Here is a 21,326-nt window from a genome sequence, read left to right as displayed (position 1 = left end):
TCCTTGGACATATCCTGTACTTTTCTACCTTGGAGAATGTCACTGGAGCTGTTACTACTGCCACTTGGGATGCCTTCCCTTCCCCAGAGCCCCTATCCCATCTATCCAGAACCTCCCCATCCTTCCTTCTCCATTCTCCCTGCCGTCCATCCCATCAGTGGGAATCAATCTTTCTTGACTTGTATTATGACCTGACTTTTGGCCGGTCTGACTCCCAGACCCAGGCAGGCCGCAGAGCGGAGTGGAAAGAGCACTAGACTTGGCTTCAAGTCCCAGCCTTCCCACTGAGCCCGGGGCAAGACAGCAACGCCTCGCAGCCTTGGCCTCCTGGTCCTCAGGAGTGAGACCAGGCCAGTGCGTCTCCGTGGAGGCAGTCCTGGCAGTTTGTGGAGAGAGAATTCTTTATCGAGCAGGGCATTTTACATCCCCAGCTGCCTGGAGGTACTTGCCAGCAGCAGCTTCTAGTGACCATGATGACCCAAAATGCGCTGCCCCCACCTTCCCAAGCACCCCCTGCTGAGAATCCCTGGATTGGCCGATGACTTTGGCTCTGTGGAGCGTGACACCTGTGGAGCAGTTACTCTAAGTCAGCATGCCCACGTGGTTATCCTTAGTCGATACAGTATCCCCAGGTAATAGGTATTCCCACTTTGGAGAGAAGATCCAGAGGGAGGGAGACACGAGCCCAGGCACACAGCTGGGAAAGGCGGGCTACTCCTTTCTACAGTGTTGCAGTACTTCAGCTTTCAAGTTTAGGGATTCTAGCTGGCGTAGGCCACAGGCCAAGGGCTGGGTCTGATTATCTGGCAACCCCCTGAGCTCAGAGGACCTGGCATGCAGCAGGTGCCCGGGAAAGGGCTGCTACGGGATTGAACCTTGACATGGATTCGTTAGCTCCTTCTTGCTCAGTTTCAGTGACTTTAGAGCATGGGTATAAATCCCAGCTCTGGTGTTTCCTGGCTGTGGATCTGAGCCACATTCTGCACACTTATAAAGAAGGATCATTAGCCTCTACTCCTGAGATAATCCAAGTAAACCTTTTAGCCAGGTGCCTTCTCTTTCTGTTGAGGATGGTGACCAGGGAGGCTGGTACGTGCCTGAGACCTCCTGTTTGGGGACTATTCCCAGGAGGGTGACACCAGTGCCTGCTAAATGGGTCCAAGGCAGATGGGTTTGCTGGGTTTGGATGGGGCCATGCTTTCCAGCACATATGCATGTTTTCTCTGTGGATGCATGCCCTTTCCACATATGCACAGCTCACGGCAGAATGTCCCTCAGTCCAGTCCGTCCTGGTTCAGAGGACCCAATCCACAGGGCATGTCACATACAGCATAGTAAACCAACGGCAGGATCTGGAGTGAGGCCCACCAGCATTGGATTCTCCGCTCTGCCACTCACCTAAAGTGTGATCTTCGGCAGGGAACGTCATAGGGTGTTGTGAGGCCATAGGGTGTTGTGAGGCCGGAGTAGGTGTTCAATAAACAGTGGCCATTGTTATGCACAGGGGTCCTTCACTCATCGATCACAATGGGACCTCCTAGCCATCCCAGATGGGTCACTCTGCACTACTGCACTGTTGCTCATGTACATATAGTGTGTGTGTGTGTGTGTGTGTGTGTGTGCAATTCTCCCCATTTTATTGAAGGTAAAAACAAAACCAAAAAAACCCCCACAGATTTAGGGATGTGAAGACCACATAGCCAGTTGAGCTGTCAACTAAGACTAGGGCTCTCATCTCCTTCCTGTCCCATGCAGTGTCCCTTCCCAACAAGTGCTTCTCTATTTCTGTGAGCTCCCAACTGGGGGAAGTACCAGCCCCTCCTCCCCATAAATCCCTCCAGGGCCCTGGGCTTCTCAGGCATCCCTGGACACTGTCAGCATGGCAGAGAGCCTCAGCTGGGTTAATTACATAACCAGCACAAGCAGGTGGGGAGGGGGCACCTTAGGGGAGGGAGAGAAGGCAAAGAATGCCAGAAGTGTCCCGGCCTCCCCCTGGGTGTGGCAACTTAGAGGGATCTAGGATGTAGCCTACCTGCAGATTCTCCTGGATAACCCATTCCCTGCCCTGAAATCAACCCTTTCTGGGGGAATAGCTGGGAAATAAAAGCGGGGCACAGCTCTAGAGCCAGGGAAGGGGTGCCAGAGAGGCCCCTAGGCTGGGGACAGCCTCCTGGAAGGCATGAGGCGCTGACTCAGAGGTGACTGGTGTCCCCTCCCACTTCCCAGGCGGGGGTCCTGGGTCTAAGTGTTTGTTAATGCAACATCCCCAGCTGGGTGGGGGTGGAAGAGGGCTGTCCGGAGAGGCAGGGCCCAGGCCCCTGAGCCTCCCTCCCCAAGGCCTGTGCTCTGCAGTGAGTCTGCAGACAGTGCCCGGGGACATACACTGGGGCCAAAGCCTGCTTCTGGTTCCTCTTCCCTGGACCTGGACGCCTGAGTCCCAGCCTCAGACTGAGGGCGGGGGCTTTGCAGGTCCCGTGGGCCGAGTCACACGTCTGCCCGCTGTCTGTCCCCATCACATTCATGTGGGAGTGGGTGGGTGCGGGCGTCGGAGGATGCTGAGCTCCCTATGACCTGATTGGTGGGAGTTCTGGGTGAGGGGGATGCCGGAGCCCAGCCTGCTCTCCGCCTCCAGCACCTCGCAGGCAACCCCCCTCACCACCCCGCCAGCACCAGCTCTCACGTGGCCGCCCCGCGCCGCTTCCCCGCCAGTCCGCCGGCCCCCACCTCCCTTCTCGCCCCCGTCGCGCCTCCCCATTCCCCCACCGACCCACCCAGGCCCCGGCCCGCCCGCTCGCCCAGCCTCCCGCCGCTTACCCGGGGCCGTCCTAGCTACCCCCAGCCCGGGCCGGCCGGCCGGTGGGGCCGCGCTCCCCCCGGGCTCCGGTGCTGCCCCCCGGCTCCCCGGCCCGGGGGGAGAGAGGTGGGAGCGCCCCCGGCTGCGCAGTCTGGGCGGGCTCAGGGCGGGCGCGGGGGGGGGCGGGGGCAGGTGCTGGCCGCCGAGTGGGTAGGACACCTCCAGCCCGATTCTCCCTCCGGAGCGCGCCGCCCGCTCGCGCTGGGAGGAGGAGGAGGCGGGAGCGGGGCGGGGGGCGGGGGGCGGGGGGGGCGTGCCCCGCTGGCGTTCTGCTGGGTCCCTGAGCCTGCCATATTCACTTGGGAAGCCCTGGACAAATTCTTTAATCCCGAGCCTCGACCTTCACCCCTCCCGACTCTCCCTGCGGTATTTTTAGCTCTAACCTGGAGGGCTGGGAGAAAGGGACCGGAGAGGCCCTAAAGCCTTTGGCTTCACTCCATATCCCACCCCCGCCACACACCCCAGGTTCCCTCTCTAGGTCTCTTCTGACCCTTCCCAGTTCCGTCACTGGACGGTCGCCCACTGTGTGCCTTGCACCGTGTGCTAGAGAGGCATCCAGACTCCTCTCCGCCACCCCACCGGAGGACTGCGAAGGGTGGTCATTTTCACCCTTCACTGCAGCAGGGAAAGAAGAGCAGAGCAGGCTGGCAAAGCAAAGCTCATCCCAGGCCAACGAATGACCTCCATCCCCTGAAACGACTGCTCCCCTCTCCTCTCCAGAGGGGGTGATACCAGCATTTGCCAGGGGAGAGGGCAGAATCGCCCGTGTATTTACTCTAAAACAATCGTGGTCAGTGTCATTTAATTAATTTAAATGACACTTTTAAATTAACATTTAATGAGTATGTACCAGGCAATGTGCTCTCAGCTTTGCCTGCATCTTCGAAGTTAACGCTCACAATACTATGAGGTAGATTCTGTTTCCCCCGTTTTACAGATGAGATAGTTGAGGCTGAGTGACTGGTCTTACTGAAGTGTAAAATGCGGAAGACAAAAATTGGGAGTCTCTAGCGGGGCAGCCACTGACGAACTTGGCCAGGGGCCCACAACTCATCAGGGAGGCCAGAAGCACACACGTGGCGCGAATATATGATGTGTGCAGAGTCAAGGTTCTGGGGAAGGGTAGACGGAGCAGGCCAACTAGGGAGAGGAGTCAGTGGAGGCTTCGGAGGAGGCAACTTTCAAGGAAGAAGCCTTGAAAGAAGTGGATTTCGGGTGCAGGGTGGGGGAGGGTGTGGAAGAGGAGGGTTCAGATGAGAGAAGTTGGGAGCAGTTACAGGGGTTTGAGAAGGGGGTCCAGGACACAGGCACGGGGGTGGGGGCGGGGGGCTGGAAGCACAGGGAGAGGAGGCTGAGAGGTTGGTGGAGGTGAAGTCACGAAGGCCTTGATTGCCGAGGAAGGAGTTGGGATCTAGCCCTGTTTGGCTGGGATAGCCTGTAAGCGTTTTGAAGCAGGGCAGCAACCTGGTCAGTGGTGCAGGGAGGAGGAGGGGGAAGCTGGGAGAGATCTCCCAAGTGCTTTTACCCCTGGACCCAGCATCCCACACTGTGACTTCCTTCCTATTCTTTCTAGTACTAGTGGGCTGAGCACCCTCCCGGTCGCTCCCCTTCCCTCTCCCGTCCAGACAGAGAGTACAGTGGTTATGAGCCTGGGCTTCAGAATCAAGCAGATCTGGAGTTAGGTCCTGGCCCTACCACTTACTACGTGACTGAAGGCAAATTACTTGAACGCTCCGAACTCTATGCCTTATTTGTAAAATGAAGAGATGATCAGTTGTCCCCACAGCATAAATGAGCCTGTGGTGTATAGAGTCTGTAACGCAGTGCCTGGCATGGAGTCTCACTGTGTGGCCTTTTGTTTTTCTTTTCTGTTTTAGAGACACAGCCATTCAGAGGGAAGGTTGAACATGACCTTGGGAAAGCGTTTCCATTTCCATTTATGCTAAGATGGCTCCTGGGTGCTGGGTAGGGCTTTGCAGAGAAGGGCCAGGGCAGCTAGAAGCAAATAGAGGGCTGAGAAGGAGACAGGGGGCCCCCTCCTGGAGTGCCACTTTTGTTCTGGAGACATCAGATTTACTGGCCCTGTGGAATTGCAACGGTCAACCAAGTCAACCAAGAGACTCCTAAACTTGATTAAATCATCCAGGGCACTACCAATCCCCCCACTGTATTTGAAAATCTTTCATCCTTAACCCCACCCAAGGATCCCAGAATTTACGTCTACTCCCCCAGGCTATGGCCCGCCATTCTGGTTCTATTTCAGCCCACGGGAGACTAGAAACGAGAAATCATGCAATGCTCACACACACCTTGCCGCCAGGCTTCTCAGAATTCTCAACTTAGCTATACTAGGAGAACACAGAGCCTCAGGTTCATTAAGGGGCCTCACACTGGCTTGCAGTGATGGGTCACTTAAAGCATTATATCTTACATAAAAAAACAAACCCATAGTATTAACATAAAATGCAAAATGTGCCTGAATTTAAGACTCGGTTAAATCATCTTGGTTCGCTGAGAGTCGCTTTGGTCTAAGGATGTACGCCCCTAGGAGCCTATTCACTCTCTCCTATGATTAGGATTACCTTGGTGAAAAAACCTGAGAGGCTCTGTCCTTTGTGGCTCTGGTTCAGCTGAGGACGCCTGAGGTTTAAGGGGATGGAATGCATGGGTCCACCTGCAGCATCTGAAGCCCAGACACGGAGCGGGACAGAGAGGACGAGGACCCGAACCTGCCACTCCGCCGCCCTTGCTCCATCGTAGCCGAGGATCCCACTGGCTTTCAGAAGCTGGCTAGCAAGATCCTGGGGCCTTTGACCATAAGTGGACAGTGAATGAAACAAGGGAGGGAAAGCCAGAGGCTAGGCTAGACTAGAATATCCTCCTCTAATACCTACCCAGTGGGAGAAGGCGGGTAGTGGAGTTCTCTCAGTCCCAGAGTGTTGGGGCAGTCCTGTCTCAAAAGGATAATTCCGGAAATTAAGTCCATCTGGGTCTAACCAATCCCTAAATTAGTCTTCCTCTTGTTGGCAGCATCAAGAACAGCAGGGCAAAAGCTAAATGAGAAACTGAGATGGCAAGTTTGGAGCCAACTCGGAAACTTTTCAAGAAACATCCTTGTTGCTAATAACATGTCTGGGGGCTGGTGGGGATTCTAGGATTAGTGTTCAGGAGACAGAAATGGGTAACGACGGGGGAGGTGTGATCTTTCCCAAGTGCCACACCAGGTATTAAAATAAACAGGCTCTTGCCTCCTGGAGCTGGGGGTGGCAGAAAAAGAAATCTGGGTCCAAGCAAAACCAGAAAAAGCATCAGTGCATGAGGTGGGAGTAGGAAGGCTCCAACCCAGGAGTCCTCAGCTGTTCTCTGGCCTCAGAAACAATGTACCTGAGATCTCTGGTGGTGGGGGGTGGGGGCAGAGAAGGATGGTGCAATCTCAGGTGGAGGTCTGGGGGCCAGTATACCCTGCTTTTGGAGACGGAACACACTGGGACCTTAGGGGCTTAGCAAGGCTGGCTTTTGGCCTGGTGGCACAGATGAAGGGAAGCTGTAGTAGTTAAGGACAGAGGGAATCAGAAGACGTGGCTTTGCCTTCTCTCACCTGAAAAACGGGGATAACGCTCTCAGTTCACGAATGGGCAGGCATCTCGCGCGTCTCGTGCATGAAAGTGCTTTACCTTTTTTCAACTGCCACAAGAGCACCATTACTGCAGGAGAGGCAGGAGGCAGACAAGTGTGAGTCTTTCTCTGGCAGTGAGTCTCAGTCCAGCACTTCTAGAAACACCTGAGGAGTTTTCTGAAATGCAGATTGCCCCAGGCCCCACCCGACTGGCCAAGGATCATCAGCCTTTTGTGAAAGCTCTTGGGTGATATCGATGTGCACCCAAGAGTTGAAAGCTTCTGTCCTAAGGATTTTCTGGGCCAAAATTGACACTCTTAGCTGGTGAACCCAATGAGACCTCAGTAAGGCCCCTCCCTCTTCATATCTCTGACTCTGACCCCACTCCACCCTAAGTGTTACTCCAATTAGAGCACGGCCTAACTGCAGCCAGCACGTGGAGACAACCAAGCGTTCCGAGAGTTCCTAGCTGCCAAAGGCAGTTTGTTCACGGTGTTTGGACATCCGTGTAATAAAAGCAGTTACTCTGCCGAGCATGGTGCAAAGCACCTTACCTACACTCATTCTACTGGTGAGAGAGGCTCAGGGCATCTGGGCATTGGATCCCTCAGCCTCCTTCCCCCACTCCAGGCTGTGGGAGACTTCAGACGCTGTCCACTCATCACAACCAGGGGCAGGGCCTCTAGCTTGACCACACCTAGCTCACGTGTCCCCCCGCAACACAAATGCAGGTGATTAGATCTGAACTCCTCGGGAAGTCTGCTTGAAAGCAGCATTAATTCTATCCACTTGGGAACAGGCAGGCCCTGAGTGCAGATCCGAGAGGCTTTTATAAATTCATTAGTGAAACGTCCTGGGTAAGAGGACACCGACGAGAAGTTCTGCTGTGCTCCTTCTGCCCCTGTGCCTGGCTGGCTGCCTGCCGCTGGACCATCTGCTTTGGGTCCTAGCAGGGGACCTGCCAGGGAAGACGGACGGGCTCCTGCGAGCACTCCCTGCCTGCGGCGAAATGCCTGTGGTGACGGTGATGGGGGCTTGGTTAAGAGGAGCCTCTGAGACATGATTCCTCCTCAGGCCAATCTTAACATTTCATCTGGCTAAATCCCTGGGAGGGTTAGGACAGCCAAAAGGCAAGTTCTAATAGAATGCTTATTAATGCCCATCCCTCCCTTGGCCAGCTGTGTCTTGTCCTAGATTGTCACTCTGGGAACAAAGTACATAGGCACAAACTTCATTTTATGTAAATGAGAGTTTATTGACGAAGACAAAGTCAAGCTTCCCCTGACCCCCACCCTCCCCAAGAACAGATCCCAACAACAAAAGAAAGATAAGCCTTCACTGGGCAACGTTTACCCCCACCCCTTCTCTCCAGAGTCCCAAGGTTCACAACACAGACACACAAAACGGGCTCGGGCGAGGACAGACACTCAGGGAATCTCTGACCAGCAAGAGTTCTGGGTGTGTGTGTGTGTTTCCCTTGCCCTTTGTAAGACACCAGCTGACGTTACAAAGACATACTGAGGCAGAGGAGAGGGGAATGCAGGGCAGTCTCCACTCCGATCCCCAGTTTGGCCAGGCTTGAGATGGGCCCAAAAGGAAGCTGCGGTGGAGGCAACAGGCTCTGTCTCCTCAGGAGAGAGGTCCTTTCCGTGGAGCAGAATCCCTCCCTAACTGCTCAGGGGCAAACCGGGAGGCAGCCTCTCCAAGGAGTGAAGAGTTCGCACGCGGATTGGCTCAGTCAGGTCAGCTGAGAACAGCAGCTGTTTCCCCTCACTGCCGGGGAGGCTGAGAGAAGCCTGGTTTCAGGGGTGGAGGAACGTATCTTGGTGCAAAATTGTCTTGTCTGCTTACCCTGACACACGCTCTTCCTTCTGGAACTGCAGTTTGCTTTGAGATGAGAACACTGCATTTGTAGTGTGGACCTTCTTCACCGCTTGTATCCAACTGACTCCACGAGTGATTTCCCAAAAAGGGGACTTTACCCACCTGCTTTTCTACCCCACCTGTCACCAACTGACCCACCTCCCACACACAATCCTGTGCTACTTCCTGTTCTCCACGTGCCTGAGGGGTGGTGAGCGCAGGACATGGCTCCTGACCCTCACCCGAGAAATTCTTCTCTCGGAGATTCTCAAGGTTTAAGAAGCTGCTTTGGGGGATCTGCACCCCCAAACTTTGCAACTGATATGAATCAGAGTCATTTCACTTGCGACAGGGTTGGGGGGTAGTTTCTGCTCTTGTTTTCTATGATTCCTCCTTCTCTTGGACTCACTCTTAGGTCTGGGTCCTACATGAGGTCTCTGGACCCAAGCGCCTCTGATTTGAGCAGGGGCATGTGAGAAGCAGTCTTGGTCACGGACCCTGAATACCTGGGCACTGGTCGGCACAGGTGCCCACAGGTGAAACAGTGCGAACACTGCTAAACAGACTGGTGTTCCAGGCATGAAGCATTCTCTGACAGATCACACCCAATGTGCCCAGGGGGCAGGGGGTCCTCACATCTCCCAATCTTTTGAGAGATGAAAAGAACCGCTTGGCCCTCTGACGTGATCTCAATTGCCTTGGAGCCCAAGCAACACAAGAGCAGAGCAGATCAGAGAACTGAAGGATCAAGTGAATCTGTAGCATCCCGAAGCTCACTTCATCCCTGCACCCATCCTGCTGGCCTCAAGAACTGCGGCTCCAGGAGACTATTAGCTACTCCTTCATTCTGGCATCAGGATTTACCTTCAAGTCCCTGGAAAGATACTCTGCTGCTACCGGATGCCAATGAATGGAGTGCCAAAATCTGTATGAAGTATGAGAAGAGCCATAAAGAAGCAGGCACAGAAAAGGTAAAAGAAAGGCATTGAAGGAAGAAAATTATGGAGCCGGTCCTGCAGTGAAGACAACACTGATGAGGACTTCGGAGACCCACTCCCCCACCTCTGCTACTGATCAGTTAACAGGCCTTAGGCAATAACACCCTGTTTGTCTTTTATCTTTTTCCTTTTTAGAAAAAAAAGGTTGGGTAAGTTATTACTTAAAGTCTGTTTCAACTCTAAAACTAAGATTTTAGATCTGAATTGGACCTGAGAGTTAAAATAAATCCAGAGCGGGAGATGGGGGAAGGGCATTTTGGTTCCTGTTTCCCATCTCTATTCAAATTCCTTAATCAGTGTTTTTAATAGATTAGATCAGTGGAAAGGAATGTAGTAAGTTCTCATTTTTCTCAGCCTCAATGCGGACAGGCCCGATTTCCTGCACCCTGCAGCACCACTCAAGAAAGACCACCATTCCTAATCGCAGAGCGTCAGAGGAGATGATAATACGGGGCAGGGGCAATCACAAGGAAAAGGAGTTTGGAGAGAAAAAAAAGTGATCAGGGACAAGGCTGCCACAGACGAAAATCCCCTAATGGGGTGGCCAAGAAACTGCGTCTCTTCCTTCAGGACTGTGCGGTTGTTTTAACACTTTTTATCAGTTACACACTATTCCCTCAATTTCTCATATGTACAAAAATATAAAACAATAAAGTGCAGTTTACGTTTCAGTGACACTTTTCCTTGCTTTAATTTTTTTTTGTCTTTTTCTGCTTTTGAAACGAGCTCTCGATTACAAAATATCAAACTACACTCAAAAATGCCAGCCACTGGTACAGGATGGAGAGGCCCACAAGTAAGGACAGATAGCAGCAGGTGGCACGAGGTGGGAAGTGATTGAAGCAGTGGTTACAAATGGTCACAGGAAGCTAAAACTATCCAACAGGTTGTGCCCTAATGTTAGCACAGGTTAGACTAGTCACTACCTTGGTGGGTGGCCTCAGTGTGTTTGGGTTCAGATTCTACACGGCAATACAATTTTCTTCCAGTTAAGAGTTCTTGGCTTGCACCGATCACAGGGTGGCCAGAGGGCACCGGACCAGTCTATTAGTTTTTCAAAATGCTGTCGTAGACCTGATAGATGTACTGGGAGACTTCAGGAGCTCTACACTTCAGCGACAGCTGTTCGGAGGAAAAGGAGAAGGAAGGTTAGCACAGAGGCTGGCATTAACTCGAAAGGTATCCAAGTACTCAGTGCAAGGACACCTCTTCCTGATAAAAGGGGAGAAGAGCTTCTACCACTGAGTAGCCAAACAAAGAGATCCTGCTAATAGGTTACATGGGTTTTAGAATTTCGGTTTAATCAATGTCAAGCTGTGCTGTGTTTCTAACGACATTCTATGTGGGTCTACGAGGTTAGGAAATAATGCATATGAAAAAATGTACAGGAAAAGGTGTTCTACTGCTTTCCTAAGAGTCATAGGGACTACTACCAAATGAAAAGGGAAGGGTTAAAACCCTTAACGTGGTCGTCATTTCAGCTGCCTGCTCCAGTTTCTGTCTGACAAGGATGGTTATCTCGGTCCCAATTCAGGAGGATGTATATTCAAGTAAAATAAAAGCGTAAGCTAGATACTAGCTCTAATGGTACTAGCCTTTCCTGTATTACATTGAGGAGAGCATACACTGTTAAGGAGGGAAAACAAGAACCAACACACAAAGACATTTACTGAGTGTAACTGTACAGCCATTTATGCCAACAGCATAATCTTCCATTTTCTGCCTCTTATTCAGGCCTATCAGGTACTGCTGATACTACTCTACTTCTCTACCACCACCTCTTCTTCTAGTCTAACAATTACCAAATTAAAATTAAAATATTAAAAAGATTTCAATGTTGAACACTGAGATTTTCACTTTGTGGGTCAACAAGTGCAAAATGTAAACCCATATTTGCACTCCTGAATTGTACTAGATTAGGCAAAACACTATTAACAATAACATAACAGCAAAACCATGCAAACTGCATTTAGAACCAGAAAATTTAATACTTGCTTTTTGTATTACTGACATCATTGCTCGACTGTTAAGGTAGATTAACAAAAGTTGTCTTTAACGATGTATCACCATGAGATTTTACATTACCTCCTTATTCTCTTATTAGAGACTCTGGATGATTTAACAAAGTACAAAAGGTGAGAATATTTTTGGCAAAAATGTCAAGAAGATGACTGGTCAACCCTGAACTTGAGAAAACTCACATCCTCAAAACTTAGTGATATTTTAAAAATGCAAAACGAAACAAAACCAAGCCAAACAAAAGAACATCAAAAGAGGCTCTATTTATTTGCAGCTTTAATATTCAGTCTCTAAGGCATTTCCAAAATTGCTGCTTGACATGAATCAGGAAGACAATTCTGATAAATGTAGAACAAAACAAATGAACACCTAATTTAAGAATATAAATACAAATAGAGGACTTCCCTGGTGGTGCAGTGGTTAAGAGTCCGCCTGCCAATGCAGGGGACACGGGTTCAATCCCTGGTCCGGGAAGATCCCACATGCCGCGGAGCAACTAAGCCCGTGAGCCACAACTACTGAGCCTGTGCTCTAGAGTCCGCGAGCCACAACTACTGAGCCTTCATGCCACAACTACTGAAGCCCGCGTGCCTAGAGCCCATGCTCCACAAGAGAAGCCATCGCAATGAGAAGCCCACGTACCGCAACAAAGAGTAGCCCCCGCTTGCCATAACTAGAGAAAGCCCACGTGCAGCAACAAAGACCCAACACAGCCATAAATAAATAAAGTAAGTAAAAAAACAAAACAAAACAAAACAAAAAAGAGTAGAAAACAGCTCCCTTCTTTGGTCAAAGTTGCAGCTATAGGCATTTCCCTGACTTTCAAGCTCCCTATAGAGGCAATCTGTACCTCCTCCTCCACAGCCTCTTCACTGTCAGTGTTGTAGAAAATTCTCGTGGGAGAGTATGTGGGTTCAGAAAAGGAGGAGGAGAGGAAGCTAAAGAGTTAAGAACTGCCTAAGGGAGTTAACTCCCAGACTAAAGCGAGGGTAGTTCCTCCCCTTCAAAATACTGTCCTGTATTTTTTCACATCTTTGTAGCAATACTGGAACTTCCAACCAGTTGGAAATCCACTTTTTCGTTCATGAGTGATAAGGAAATGTTGCCTTCCTCAATAAAAGCCCTATCTGCCAAGGTTGGCACTGGCAGGGGTCATGGACTGACCACGCGTGGACCCTGAGAGTTTCAGCTGCTCTTTGGAGGGGGAAGGAGGGAGGCGAAGGAAGAGAAGGAAGAACCTCTCTTTCTGGACTGTTCTATCACCTCCCTCCCCCAGACATCCCAGCCTTTAACAAATGGTTAAGTTTAGACTTAAACCCATTCCTTGCTTTCCAACTAGTACAGCTAAAACAAGCCAAATTTAAAAAAAAAAAAAAAAGATTTTTTTTGTTGTTGTTGCTAATTCCTAAAGAAAGCAGAAGGGAAACATACATAAAGAACAAAGAGGCTAAAAAATCTCACCTAGGACTCTGGGTCTCATTTTACATGGCTCCTCAGGGAAAAGAGGCCTTACCAGGATTTTAACTTTTGAACCGCTAGCCTGCTTATGTGACTCATCTTTAACACCAACCACTCAGGAATGCCACCCACCTAGACTCACCCCCCCGCCTAGGTAAGCCAAGGACTTACACATCCACTTCTGGTTTATAGCCTGGAACACAGACTTCTTCACCTGGGACAAGTTATCTTCCCAGGTGAGATAGAGCTACTTAGAGATATGAGGCCTCTTCCTCATGGGATAAACATACTTTCTTAATGAAATACAGTAAGGGGTTGGGGGAAGTGATTTATCATGTAGTGCACCACTACTCGGTCATAAAAAAACACATGCAATGACTTAGACAGATGTCAAGGGTATTATGTTAAGTGAAAAAGAAGTCTCAAAAGGATACAGGCTGTAGGAATTGAATTTATATAACACTCTTGAAATGAGAAAATTACAGTAATGGAGAACAAACATACCAGTGGTTGCCATGGGTTAGGGCTAGGGTGAATGTCTAACTATAAAGAGATAGCGAGAAGGAGTTTTTTCGTGGTGATGGAACAGTTCTGTATCCTGACCGTGGTGGTGATTATACAAATCTATATGTGTGATAAGATTTCATAGTACTGTACACTCCTTAACCAAATAAAATAAAGTAAGAGTAATGATGTAGAAACTGGTGAAATCTGAATAAGGTCTGTAGCTTAGTTAATAGTATTGTGCCAATAACAATTTCCTGCTTGAAAATGTACTATGGTTGTAACATGTTCTCAATGAGGAAAACTGGGTGAAAGATACATGGGAACTCTATGTACCATTTTTAAAACTTTCTGTGAGTCTTAAATAAAAAGTTTTTAAAAATTTTAAACGAACTATGCTGTTACTAAGAGGTCCTTCTCAAAATTCTCACTATCCTTAAAATGAATAGAAAGAATATGGCAGGAAGTGTTGAGATACCTGAGTTCTACACACAACTCAGCTACCAACAACTTGTATGATCTCGAACAAGTCACTACTCATTCTTAACCTTGGTTTCCTTACCTGCAAACTGGGGGTAATCATGCTTCTTTAACCTAGCTGAGATGGAATACTATATACAATAAAATAATGGATGATAAAAAATAAAACACACACAAATATATATACTTTGAAGAAATTTCTGGGGAAGCAAATGGAGTTATTTTACAAGACCTTGATTTTACAGTGAAAACCTGTCCCTCCAGGAAGAGTACAGAGGAGTTTTCCTTTCTTAGGGAGCTCAAGGAAAATGACAGAGTAGTTTCTTACAAAAAAGACAAGGCACTGGTCATGGAGGAGGTGGGTGGGAGGAGCATACACTTTATGAGGGAAGCCTGAAGTCTCTCAGCTCACAAATGCTTGGACAAACATCTAGCTTGGTGGAACTCAGTAGCTCACACACACACATGCTAGTCCAGTTTACTTCAAGGGAGGGAACTAGTGGGAAGACACCAAGAATTTTTAGTTCTGGTGGTATTATTTCCTTGATGTATGCTAACGAAAACAGACTTGCCTTAAAATTAAGGAAAGGAGTCACAGACTTTTCTCAGCTACATGGCTAAAAAGCTCCCTTAATCTACTGAATATGAAGCTTCCTCAGAGTTATTCAATTCAAAAGCCTTAAACATAACAAGAATAAGATATTTCCCCCATCGCAAGGGTTTTTCTTGTACTTGACAAAATGCAGATGACAAGCAGCATCCTGTTGGGAGACTGCATTTCACAGCAGCAAACAACACTGGGTGCCTAGGTATTGAAGCTTTGTTGTTTAACAAAGCAACTGGCTCCTCCCCTAAAAATACTGCCAGGATTCCAATTTTAGTCCAGTGTGGTAATGAATGAAGTTTTCTAAACTAAAGGCCCCTTACAGGCTGTGAAAGGTATGTCCCATTTTGCTTTAACTTTTCAACAACCATTTAGGCCACACAACACTGCTAAAAGGCTCATATGTCTGGGATTCTGATATCCTAAGCAAAGCAGGAATGAACTTGAAATGAGCTACGAAAACAATCCTCTTAGCAGCTTGTTACAGTACCACATGCATAGATATGCTAGGTTAAGTATTAACCAATACTGATGAAGTTTTGTGAGCAGCTCTGTATATACCAGGAGGAGTCTGAGACTCGTGCTGGGAGGCACTGTGCCTGCTGGACGGGGCAGACACTACAGACAGAAGGTCTTCTAAGGAGGCAACTGGGGACTTCTTTACTGACTGCTTGTTTTGGATACCTGGCGTCTGAAGCACCTCTACCAGGTCTTTCCAGGATGCTGAGAAAAAATGAAAGGGCTCTTACCCCCCTCCTTGAACCCATCTCACCCATTCTGAGAAAGGCCTTACCGTGTAATTGGGGTTTCCTGGCTGGATACGTAGCTCAGCCAAAATCCAAATGCCATTAGTGAGCTTCAGGGATTGGTACAGCATGTCCTGCCCTTCCACATTCCTCTTGGCAATAGTATAAACATTGTTGTTTTGCAACTTGCTGGAAACAGTGTCTAGAAACACAGATTCAAAATCCAACACCTTCAGTTAAAATATCAAACAAATGTGCTATGAGCTATGTGTGCTCAAGTCTCCTGAGAAGCACTGTTACAGGCATACATGCACATTTCAGAAAGCCCTTCTCCCACAAGAGCGAAGGATAAGGAAGAAGCTCCTGAAGTGCCTGTCCATCACATTCCAGGACAGAAAACAGAATAAGGTGCAAATAAGCATTAGTGTAAGAATTATCTGTGGAGATTATGGTGGGTCTAAGGAGTTGGTAATCTTAAACTAGGTGTTAGACACGTAAAAATGCACTGACGAGGACAAAGACAGAAACAGGTACATGGGTGTGCCACAGTGACTGCCACGTCAGATTCATCTCTCCAACGCTAGTCCCAGATTCACGGGGATACAAAACTGACACTCAAATGCACAACACTGCCTCGCAAGTTGCTACTACTTCACCGTAAGCCATTCTGGTCTCAAGTGCCAGGATCAGAAAAGCACCCAGTTGCAGAAATCCTGCAAGTCAAATTTATTAATCTGGATGTTTAAGATTTTTTTAAAAGCAGGCAAATGATTTCTTAGGTCTTAAATTAAATTATTAATTTGGCGGAATACCATGCCCCAAATTAATAATGAAACAAACTGTCTCTCAACAAAAGACTCTGAGGAAGACTGAAGTTGTGCAAAGATGATTGCTCCAAGGCCATGTAAGCCCGGCTGCCGTTGCTGGTCAGAGTGGAGGACTTCATAGTCACCAACACAGGGTAAGAACAGGCTGGTGTTTGGGGTCTTCCTTGTGACTACAGCATCAGAGAGACATGACATTCTAGAATTAAAGGTAATTTCTCTCTCCTTGTTCTCTGACTGCTAACATGAGATGTTGCAGCATCACAGAAAGAGAAACTTTAAAAACACAGATGATAAACACTACTTCTTTGTTGATAGTTTATTATGTTCATTTCTGATGAGAATTCAAATTACTCAGGGACTAAATTCTCTCCACATAAAATCCTGTCATGTTCTATTGTCCTCTCTAGGAAAAGGTTGTTGTGAGGGACAGTCTTTCTGTTCTCCAAGACAGTAAGTAAGCTCTCTGAGCATAGGGATCCTAGAGTTTTTCATCACTGTATTTCCCACAGTATCTGGGACACAATGGATACCTGCCATCAATACCTGTGAATAAGCCTCTGACTCAGGTGTTGGAGACGCTGATATGTACATAATGCCATAGGCATTAAAAAACATCTATTTAAGACACTTCTCCAAAGAAGAAATACAGATTACCAATAGGCAAATGAAAAGATGCTCAACATTTCTAATCGTTAGAGAAATGCAAATCAAAACTAAAATGAGGTACCACCTCACACCAGTCAGAATGGCCATCATTAAAAAGTTTACAAACAATAAATGCTGGGACTTCCCTGGTGGCGCAGTGGTTAAGAATCCGCCTGCCAATGCAGGGGACACGGGTTCGAGCCCTGGTCCGGGAAGATCCCACATGCCGTGGAGCAACTAAGCCCGTGTGCCACAACTACTGAGCCCACATGCTGCAACTACTGAGCCCACGTGCTGCAACTACTAAAGCCCGCGTGCCTGGATCCCGTGCTCCAGAACGAGAAGCCACTGCAATGAGAAGCCCGCGCACCTCAACGAAGAGTAGCCCCCACTCGCTGCAAGTAGAAAAAGCCCACGCAGCAATGAAAATCAAACACAGCCAAAAAATACATAAGTAAACAAATTTATTAAAAAAACAAACAAGTAATAAATGCTGGAGAGGGTGTGGAGAAAAGGGAACCCTCCTACACTGTTGGTGGGAATGTAAGTTGGTGCAGCCACTATGAAAAACAGCACGTAGATTCCTCAAAAAACTAAAAACAGAACTACCATATGATCCAGCAATCCCACTCCTGGGCGTATATCCAGAAAAAACTATAATCCAACAAGACACACGCACCCCCACGTTCACAGCAGCTGAGACATGGAAACAACCTAAACATCCATCGACAGATGAAGGGACAAAGAAGATGTGGCACATATATACACAATGGAATACTACTCAGCCATAAAAAACAATGAAATAATGCCATTTGCAGCAACATGAATGGAACTAGAGATTATCATAATAAGTGAAGTCAGAAAGACAAATACCATATGATATCACTTATATGTGCAATCTAAAATATGACACAAATGAACAAACCTATGCAACAGAAACAGACTCACAGACACAGAGAACAGACCTGTGGTTGCCAAGAGGGTGGGGTGGGAGAGGAATGGAGTGGGAAGTTTGGGTTAGCAGATGCAAACTATCATATACAGAATGGATAAACAACAAGGTCCTACTGTACAGTACAGGGAACTATATTTAATATCCTGTGATAAACCATAATGGAAAAGAATATAAAAAGAATGTATATATGTGTATAACTGAATCACTTTGCAGTACAGTAGAAATTAACACAACACTGTAAATCAACGATACTTCAGTAAAAAAAAAATCTCTGCTAAGAAAAAAACCCTTTATTTATTTATTTATTGGAAGTATCGTTGATTTACAATATTGTGTTAGTTTCAGGTGTACAGCAAAGTGATTTGGATATATATACATATATATGTATATACATACACACACACTTTTTCAGGTTCTTTTCCATTATAGGTTATTACAAGATACTGAATATGGTTTCCTGTGCTATACGATAAATCCTTTTTGTTTATCTGTTTTACATACAGTAGTATGTATCTGTTAATCCAATACTCCTAATTTATCCCTCCCCCACTTTTCCCCTTTGGTAACAGTAATCTTGTTTTCTGTTTGTGAGTCTAAAAACCACCTATTTAGAAGTGGTCTAATTTTAGAGGTAGTTTTTTTTTTTAAATTTTTTATTGGAGTATAGTTGATTTACAATGTTGTGTTAGTTTCTGCTGTACAGCAAATTGAATCAGTTATACATATACATCTATCCACTCTTTTTTTAGATTCTTTTCCCATATAGGTCACTACAGAAAATTGAGCAGAGTTCCCTTTGCTATATCGTATTGATAGGTCCCTATTGGTTGTCTATTTTATATATAGTAGTGTGTATATGTCAATCCCAATCCCCCTTGGAGGTAGCTCTTGCCCTGATGTCTTTCTTCCACATTCAAACCAGTGAGAGCTCAAGCGAGGAGGCACTAAAGCCCATTCATTAAACAACTGCACCACACTTACTTATGACTTAATTTCCCTCCTTTTATTTCCAAGGTTTTCACTAACACCAAGCAGAGTAGTTAAAACTCAAGAATTGGTTCTCTTTGAGGAGCTAAAAAGTATATCTCAAGGTTGTTATATGCAAGACTGCTGAAGGAGAGGGCCTCGGTATGCTTTTTAATCACCTTTTGGAGGTTCAGGCAGTTCTGGCTGTCACCTTGGTTCCCACAATGAAGGGCTCTTGCAGCTCAGACTGGGTTGCCAGGCAACATCACCAGCTGGAGTTTGGCTAATGCCTTTTGACAGGACTGTCTTAAATACAAAGGAGGGGGGGGTAGCGTCCCTGGTGGCGCAGTGGTTAAGAATCTGCCTGCCAATGCAGGGGACACAGGCTCGAACCCTGGTCCGGGAAGATCCCACGTGCCGCGGAGCAACTAAGTCCGTGCACCACGACTACTGAGCCTGCGCTCTAGAGCCCGCGAGCCACAGCTACTGAGCCTGCGTGCCACAACTACTGAGCCCGCACGCCACAACTACTGAAGCCCATGTGCCCAGCAGGAGCTTTTGTTGAAGATCTACCTTGTTGCATAGGCACATGTTCTAGACAATATACATAGCAAGGCCCAGATGCCTACAGATGTCTCGTGATTTTACCTAAGTAAGAGATAATAGGCTAAGAAATGGAAGCACACAGACACACATACACACTCACCCCTTCCAGAATTAGAAAATGTGGCAAACAGCCAGGTAGAATAAGCAAGTTGAATGGATGTAACTTTACTGTGTTTGGAAGCATTCCAGTTAGGAACCTGGCTCTGCTCCTACTAAATGGCTGTTATCGTGATTTCTATCAGAAGACTGAATGGAGGGAGGAGGGTTCTATAACCTAAGTATGTGTGAGTCAATTTTCATAAACCTTCGCTATCAGGTTTGAGTTAGAGGGTATGTAGATGGCAGGATCATCAGACTCAGCTAAAGGAACCTATTAAGAATGGCAATGCGAGCCAATGTTAAGGAGGCTTCCTTGTCAGACTGGGATAGACTTCTTTACAAGATGTCAGTTTTTTGTAGTTGTTTTAAATATACCTGAACTCCTGGGAAACATGATGGAATCTTACAGTTGTGAGACTTTGAGAATGACAATGCAATGTTAAGACACTGAGATTTGCCCTAAAGGACAGAGTTTTAAAAGATGGTCAAATATGGTTACAAGTGCGTCAAGGTGTGATTTCTTTTGGTTCATTTGTCTCCTACCTCAAATCTGGCTTTGGGCCTGAGGCCTGAAGTCTTAGAAGGTGTGAATGTGGTCTTCCCTCCTTCATTTTCCTACTTTAGCTAAGGTCACATCTCTTCCAGCAGCCATAAGAGTGAAGGTACTCGGTGAGTGGCAAGGGGGAATCTGTACATGGGTCCCAGCTGTGGTACATACTCATCAGCAAGTTCAAAACCATTGTGCTTGCTGAAAAGGACACTTCTTACCATCTAAACAACCAAACTATATTTAAGTGCTGGCTGGCAAAGCATTTGCATTTATGAAATGTTCCGAGGGATGGGGAGAACCACGACAAAACAAAGAAACAGAACTCATCCTCACCTAGTCCCTGTGGCAGAAGAAATATTTGTCCCTTACTAGAGAGCCCAACTAGTGAATATAGATACAACATGTCTCTGAGCTCTTCACAGTATAATAAACACTTAATTTAAAAAACAGGTTTGTAGATTGCTTGCCAGAAAGATTCCCTTCTGGATATGGCTGGAGATGCAACTACTTCTTGTATACTTAAGATAGTGGTCCCAGACATGTACTAAGCCCAAATACAGCTACAATATAAGCTGTAAAACAGATTCATACAGACTGCCTGATGCCAGTAGAGATGACCAGTGCTAGGAAGCAGGGAGACCCAAACATTGGTGCCTTTCTGATCTAATATTTTCTAGTATTTACACAACTAGTGGCACCATAAGCACCCCATCATATACACCTTTCTATTAAGAACTGATAAATGATTAAGGCTTAGGAAGAGCGTTTCTCTTCTTCTTTCATCTCTAGAAGACATGGAAGAGCAAAAGTAAAAGCTCAACGCTAGGCGGTCAGCCCTTTAAGCCTGCGACTTCCTGTTGCCCTCAGAGTGTTAGCTCCATCTGTCAAATGTCTACTCTGGCACAAAAAAGCTATTTAAAGGGTTGGTGCTATTGTGATTAGGACAGATCAGCTGGGAAGGATGGTATTTTTAGCTCTCAGCTAGACCCAGGGTGTTGAATCAGAAGGCACTAAACCCGAAAATGTTCATGTTAATAGAGCCCTCAGACTGGAAGGAAATGTAAAGGCCAGGGTACTCCAGACCTTGGGGTGGAGGCAGAGGAAAAGCTAGAAAGGAATAGTTGCAGGAAGTGGTCTTGTAAGCGATGAGCAATGATTCAGTGTGGGAAATGATGGCCTCAGGCTCCTGGAGAAAACGAAGTGGCTGCTTTTCCCTCTGCTCCAGGCGCTGCACTGCCACGTGCTGCCCTGTGTGTCACTGGAAAGCTGATTCGCTGGTATTTGGAGCACCCGAGGCAGGGAGGAACCGGCATGAGGCCATGGCAGAACTGATCAAAACTGAATTTGCTTTGGGAAACTGTTCCAGTTTACATCAGAAGCCAAAGACCCTTTGGGAGCAAGACCAGACACCCCTTCTTTGGGCAAGATCACAAATGTACACCAAGGTTCAGTAAGGGTTCAGAATCCCAATCTGGAAGCAGGGGGATCTTTTCTATAACTCTGACAGGCCACAGTAAAGCCCTCAATCATCCAAAC

The 21,326-nt window shown here is 47.3% G+C and overlaps 1 protein-coding gene across 6 annotated transcripts in view; it reads right to left on the bottom strand.

Moving 5' to 3' along the window:
* Positions 1 to 9,997: 9,997 nt before the first annotated feature.
* The window catches only part of AP2B1 (adaptor related protein complex 2 subunit beta 1), a 118,463-nt gene continuing 107,134 nt past the window's right edge, over positions 9,998 to 21,326 (bottom strand). For 3 of the 6 annotated variants that reach the window (XM_065897328.1, XM_065897331.1, XM_065897330.1), the window contains 2 exons: positions 15,190 to 15,344; positions 10,379 to 10,453 (listed from right to left, as the gene is read on the bottom strand). In XM_065897328.1, the coding sequence (XP_065753400.1) occupies positions 10,379 to 10,453; positions 15,190 to 15,344 (230 nt within the window). Of the gene's footprint in view, positions 10,454 to 13,717; positions 13,727 to 15,189; positions 15,345 to 21,326 lie in introns of all 6 variants that reach the window. The other 3 variants (XM_065897327.1, XM_065897329.1, XM_065897326.1) reach the window with 2 other exon arrangements.

This window comes from Phocoena phocoena, chromosome 19 (assembly GCF_963924675.1).
Source record: "Phocoena phocoena chromosome 19, mPhoPho1.1, whole genome shotgun sequence".
NCBI classification, from domain to species: Eukaryota; Metazoa; Chordata; class Mammalia; order Artiodactyla; family Phocoenidae; genus Phocoena; species Phocoena phocoena.
This window is presented reverse-complemented; position numbering and strand designations above follow the sequence as displayed.